We start from the raw sequence: 5,586 nt of genomic DNA on the forward strand, positions 1-5,586 counted from the left end.
AAAAAAAAAAAAAAAAAAAAAAAAAAAAAAAAAAAAAAAAAAAAAAAAAAAAAAAAAGAAAAGAAAAGAAAAAAACACCGAGAAAAATTGAGAAATGTAGAATTGTCTACAATTCCTTGGGAATCTAGTTCGGAGCTTGGACTTGAGTCATATGCCAAGTCATAAAAAGCTAACAAAACTTTGTTCTAATCTGAATTCTTGTAGCAACTGTACTTGAAGAAATATAAACCTAACTCAATGTGGAATGGAATTCCATTAGACTTTATTCGACCCCTAGTTCTTATTCTGTATCGTCCACCTCCTAACACATCCAAGCTTCTTGGTTGAATTTGGTGCGTTGAACTCCATTATATCTTGAATTAGTTTAAGTTGATATTCGCAATGGTAATGTTGATGACAACAGCACAACTTTTCACAATATTATAAAAATCCTTCTAGTATTTGATGTTATAGCAGGATTAGGAACACACATAATAATCCACTATAAATACAACCAAATAATTGATGCTCAGCAGAAATTCAGGGTCAAGCATCATCAAAATGAAGAATCCAATAGCTGAAATATGTGAGTACGTATAATACCATAGCTTCATAATCAATTTAATAATTTATGGAAAATAGACCTTGACATCCAATTTGATTTATGTACCTAAATGAATTTCCATCTTTCCAGCGTTTATACTGTGACAGTATGTCACATTCCAGAACATGGCAATTCACAATATCATGGCTTGGCAAGTTGCTGTCCGGATGTAAGCATGGTCCAGCACACAAAATATGGTCAATCCTTGTCCCATAATTGAATACTTCGGCACCTGTACTTTGAGGCCAGCATGTATATGCATCGTTTCTGCAAAAACAAAACAATAGAGCTACTAAATTTGATTGCAAGTGAATTGGTCAAATCATCTACACACAGAGAAATATATTATTCTAGTCTGTCTATAAGCTGAGAAACAGGGCTAAGACAGACCATAGTGATAAAAAGGAGGTAGAAGTGTTATATCCAAAATTAAAATGACTGCCAGTGGTACTTGAGCAACGATGATAATGGCATAATTGTATCTTATGTCACTAATTCAAAATGCATGTACTGGTGGGTGGGTTAATATCATCAAACAACAATTCCATCTTATTAGCTAATACCACAAATAGACAGCCAGAAAGTACCGATGATTTTTGTTTTATCAATGGCAATAGACATATTCCAACAGAGTAGAGCAAATCAGAAACTTCTCATCCACAAAACCCTACCGATCGGGATGTTTCGCTCTGAAAATGTCAGTGAAATGACCACCACATCCCACCAGTAAAGATCTCAGCCATCTCCGAAACCTATAAGAAAAATCATATATGTCCCCCAATAAAATTCAAACGAAATTATAGTCGTTGAGAGCAAGACAGCAATAGAATTAGGCAAGAGCATAAGGCCACTAACATTTAGAAGGCCAGATAACATGCTTACTCATTATTCTCAAAATCTGGTCCTGCATCACAATGATCCATAGAGGTGGGTGCAATATTGAGATCACCAACAACAAATATCCTTTTTCCTTGACGCAGAAGGTGCTCCCATCTTTTCTACAAAGGAATTATCCAAAATTAGTCAAATGATAACTTATTGTAAATCCATACTGCCTGAAAATTATATAATGATCATATATTCACGGTAGGGTTCAAAAATATAATCACCTGTAGTATATTGTAAAAGTTTGACTTAAATAGAACCCTTTCTGTATCATCACTTTGAGCTCGAGGTCCATAAATATTGAAGAGAACTAATCAATAGAAACCAAACAAATTCCATCAAGTTATGAATTTAAAAAAGAAATGTAGAGCGAGAGAAATGAACAACTCCGAATGTTTGCATTTCAGAAGTGTGGCATAAGAAAATGGCTGGCATGCATTTTCTACAAGAATAAGGTTCACTTGACACAGCAAGTATAGACTACTAGACCAACAACAAAACCATAATGTCACACTTGGATGACAAACTTATGAACTATAGTCTTTTAACTTACCAAAATGACCATGATCTGTGACAATACAACGCCCCTCTCTGTCAACTTTGAGGAGCTCCTCTTTCGAAAATTCCTCAAGCCCTTCTGCAACTGCAGGCATTGTGCCTTCTCCTTTGTGCGAACTTTCTAAAAGTCCAGTGAAGCCTTCCTCCGCCCGAACTGGCAAGGCTACTTCATTACTTGAAAATGCTGACTTAACTCGGCAAAACGTAGCAACCCCTACAAAACTTCGGCTAAATAAACTAATGCTGACATAGCTACCTTTCATTGACACTAGGATGGCCGACGACTGAAGATAATTGACATTTAAATTCCATGTCGTTGCTAAGAGATACAAAGGCATAGTCAAACGACAGCAAATTTGAACAGTGAACCAACTCTCAAGATTAGAATTCGATAAACAAAATGACATCGAGTTACAACAAACTTATAGTAGACCTAGTTTAGGCGATTCAACAAAGAACTCGCTAACCTGAGTAGCCGGTTCGACCTTTCTCAGAGGTACGAGTGCATGAAACGAATGATTCATAACCATCAGCAATGATTAAATCCGCTCGCAATTCCTGCCTCCTTAATTTCGTTTCCTAAATGGAAGACGGAAATCACGAATACCGAACCAGACTAAAACTAATTAATCAAACATGAAAGCACAGCAGACCTGAAAGCAGATAATGTCGGCATCGAAGGAATCGAGCAACTTAAGGAGTGAACCATACTGTGCGATGCGTGGCCTAAGACCATTGACGTTGTAAGTAACTATCTTCATCTTGTAATTCGTTGTTTGTTCATTTCAATGCATACCGTCTCCCTCAGCCTGAACAGAAATGGAGAATTTGTCCTGAAGAACCAGGTGAACACTCTGTTACAACAGCGCCGGCCAAAAAACGGCCACCGGGAGATGGAAAAACGACGTTGCTCACCGGAAACGTCGGTCGGCGTCGTAGTTGCAACGTTTTCCCGGCGAGGATTTTGCCCTCTTGGGGTCCATTTTCACCCTCTGTTATCTAAAAACGATACGATTAAAATTTTTATTATCTCATATTATTTATATTGTTTCTCTTATTAAATATTAATTTCAATTTTAAAATTAAAAAACTTGAATTTATTTTAAAAAATGCAGAAAAAGTGAAAAAAATAAATAAAAATAAATAAAAATAGAGTTTATTTTATAAAATAAAAATAAAAAAAATGATGAAAATAAAGGGAGGGGTATGGGATATGAGTAGCAACGGAAGCACCGAAAATTTATGATGCAGCTTGGTTGGGCCCGGGGCATCCTCGTGGTCGCGGCACGTGGAGTGCACGATTTGGTGCTGGATTTTGTGGTCTTAGCTTAGTGGAGATGTTAGCGTATGCGCATTTCTTTTCCCTTTTTTCCTTTCCCTTTCCCTCTCAAATTCTTTCTTCCGGCGCTGAATTTTCATTCCAGATTGCTCTTTTCCCTTCGTTTTCTCCAGATTTCCCTTTCTCTTTCTCTCTATTGGAGGAAGAATCGGAGGAATTGAACTCTGAGATTTACTCGCCGGTTTGTTCTGTTTACTTTTGGGATCGCTATGGAGCAGTGGAAGACTGGAGATTTCTCTCAATCTATTGTTACAGCTGATTTAGTTCCTTCCTCGTCGCTTCCGCCTCAGCCTCTCTCTTTGCCGTCGAGTCGCCACCATAACAACCAACTTCCTGAATCCAGGTTTGTGAGGACTGTGGAATTTGATTCACACTAAGCTTGTATGATGTTTTGAATCTGGAATAAACAGTTTTGGATGGTGTTTAAGTTAAGTCAAATGCTTGTTTCCATGTTGTGTTGTGTATTACTGATAAGCGATCTTCCTTGGGATTAGGATACGTTTTTATTGAATTGGTCTTGTTGAATCCGCCAAGCGGAATTTTCAGTGGTTTCTTATCTTTGGGTTGTCTTGTTGCTTAGGAATCACGGTGTTTGATTTTGACGCTATTTGTATCTGTGAGTTGGATCGTACTACTGAGAACGAAGCTCCATGATTCAATTCGTGAGTTTCGAAGTATGAATTGTAGGGAAGGGAACGAGGAAATAGTGAGCAAACATGCTTAGTTTATTAAAACAAAACAAGAAATAGCGAGTAAATAAGTTGAAAAAAAATGTTCCGTTAATAGAAAAACTCTTGTGATACTGAACTGGCACAATGAATTACGTGAATCCATAGACTTGACCGTTTCAACTTTTACAAAGGGATCATTTTGGAAGGCTGTAATCTAAATGAAGAAAGGGATGGTCCTTTTGGATAGCATGAACTGATCGAAGGAACATTAATTGAAAGCATATTAGGAATTCATTTGCTGATGGACAACTTTCATTCTTCATGTTGTAGTATTCTAACACGTTTCACAAGTCTTAAACATGGTTTTCATCTCACTTGTTTTCACACTTCATCCTCCCGTTTGGGCATTCCTCAGGTTAAGAACAGATGAGGAAGTAAAAGATCCTGTAGCAGTGAGAAAAATTCAGAAGGCAGATCGTGAAAAATTGAGGAGAGACAGGCTGAATGAACATTTTCTTGAGCTCGGAAACACATTAGGTATACTATATGAAGTCTATGACTTTTATTTTCCTGCGCTCTTTGTTATACTAAAACTTGCCTAAAATTACTCGAGAATGGCTTATTATTGTCCTTAATAAATTGAGACAGTACGACATACGCTTTAACTTAGAAGATGCACTTTATATTGGTTTGCTATCCAGTAATGTAACAGCCCAAACCAACCGTCCGTAGATATTGTCTTCTTTAGGTTTTCCCTTTTGGGCTTTCCCTTGAAGTTTTAAAACGCGTCCGCTAGAGAGAGGTTTCCACACCCTTATAAGAAATTCTTCGTTCCCCTCTCTCACCGATGGGGATCTCACAATCCACCCTCTTGGTGGTCAAGCGTCCTCACTGGCACACCGCCCGGTGTATAGTTCTGATACCATTTGTAACAGCCCAAGCTCATTGCTAGCAGATATTGTCCTTTTTAGCTTCCCCTTTCGGGCTTCTCCTCAAAGTTTTAAAATGCGTCTACTAGAGAGGTTTCCACACCCTTATAAGGAATGTTTCTTTCCCCTCTCCAACCGATGTGGGATCTCATAAGTAAACCTTTAAAACTCAAGGACACTATTGTACGACTTATAGAATAGACCCTCTCTAAGTAAGGTCATATTTGTTAACTAGGAACCTAGAATACTGACTGTAGAACTACACAGCTTATTACAAATGAATTTTACGTGCAAGGATAAGTCGCATTGATTTTCAAAATTGAACGAGTTCTTGCTATCTCTCAATTTTTCCTAGGGACATATTTCGCACAACTTGTTCATATATGCCTTCTCTTGGCAACATCCCCTCTTTGTGGAATTCATCTCACCAGTTTAATTTTACATGTCTATATTCTGATTGGCAGTACAGTGATCACTTGTACATGTATGAACTTGCCTTCTAATAGAATGTCACTGCCGTAGGGCTTGCTTATAGTTTATCATAATGCTGTGGACTCCTCTGGTTGTGTTATTTTGTTTCTGACTGGCTCACGTCGGGTTTTTTTTTTTTTTTTTTTTTTT

The 5,586-nt window shown here is 37.6% G+C and overlaps 2 protein-coding genes across 4 annotated transcripts in view; one reads left to right on the plus strand and one right to left on the minus strand.

Moving 5' to 3' along the window:
* Positions 1-3,014, minus strand: part of LOC111433494 (DNA-(apurinic or apyrimidinic site) lyase 2) — a 6,001-nt gene extending 2,987 nt beyond the window's left edge. For all 3 annotated transcript variants that reach the window (XR_002708832.1, XR_002708831.1, XM_023070532.1), the window contains exons 1-7: positions 2,680-3,014; positions 2,494-2,605; positions 2,022-2,240; positions 1,693-1,778; positions 1,466-1,581; positions 1,255-1,335; positions 650-850 (exon numbers count right to left, since the gene is read on the minus strand). Coding sequence is in view for 1 of the 3 variants with exons in the window: in XM_023070532.1 (XP_022926300.1) it covers positions 650-850; positions 1,255-1,335; positions 1,466-1,581; positions 1,693-1,778; positions 2,022-2,240; positions 2,494-2,605; positions 2,680-2,787 (923 nt within the window). In the remaining 2 variants the exon portion in view is untranslated. The remainder of the gene's footprint in view (positions 1-649; positions 851-1,254; positions 1,336-1,465; positions 1,582-1,692; positions 1,779-2,021; positions 2,241-2,493; positions 2,606-2,679) is intronic.
* Positions 3,015-3,352: 338 nt separating this feature from the next.
* LOC111433620 (transcription factor bHLH121) overlaps positions 3,353-5,586 on the plus strand; it is a 4,672-nt gene continuing 2,438 nt past the window's right edge. Inside the window, exons 1-2 of the mRNA XM_023070719.1 lie at positions 3,353-3,708; positions 4,452-4,573. Coding sequence (XP_022926487.1) covers positions 3,575-3,708; positions 4,452-4,573 — 256 coding nt within the window. The 5' untranslated portion in view covers positions 3,353-3,574. The remainder of the gene's footprint in view (positions 3,709-4,451; positions 4,574-5,586) is intronic.

This window comes from Cucurbita moschata, unplaced genomic scaffold (genome assembly GCF_002738365.1).
Source record: "Cucurbita moschata cultivar Rifu unplaced genomic scaffold, Cmos_1.0 Cmo_Scf00043, whole genome shotgun sequence".
Lineage (NCBI taxonomy): Eukaryota > Viridiplantae > Streptophyta > Magnoliopsida > Cucurbitales > Cucurbitaceae > Cucurbita > Cucurbita moschata.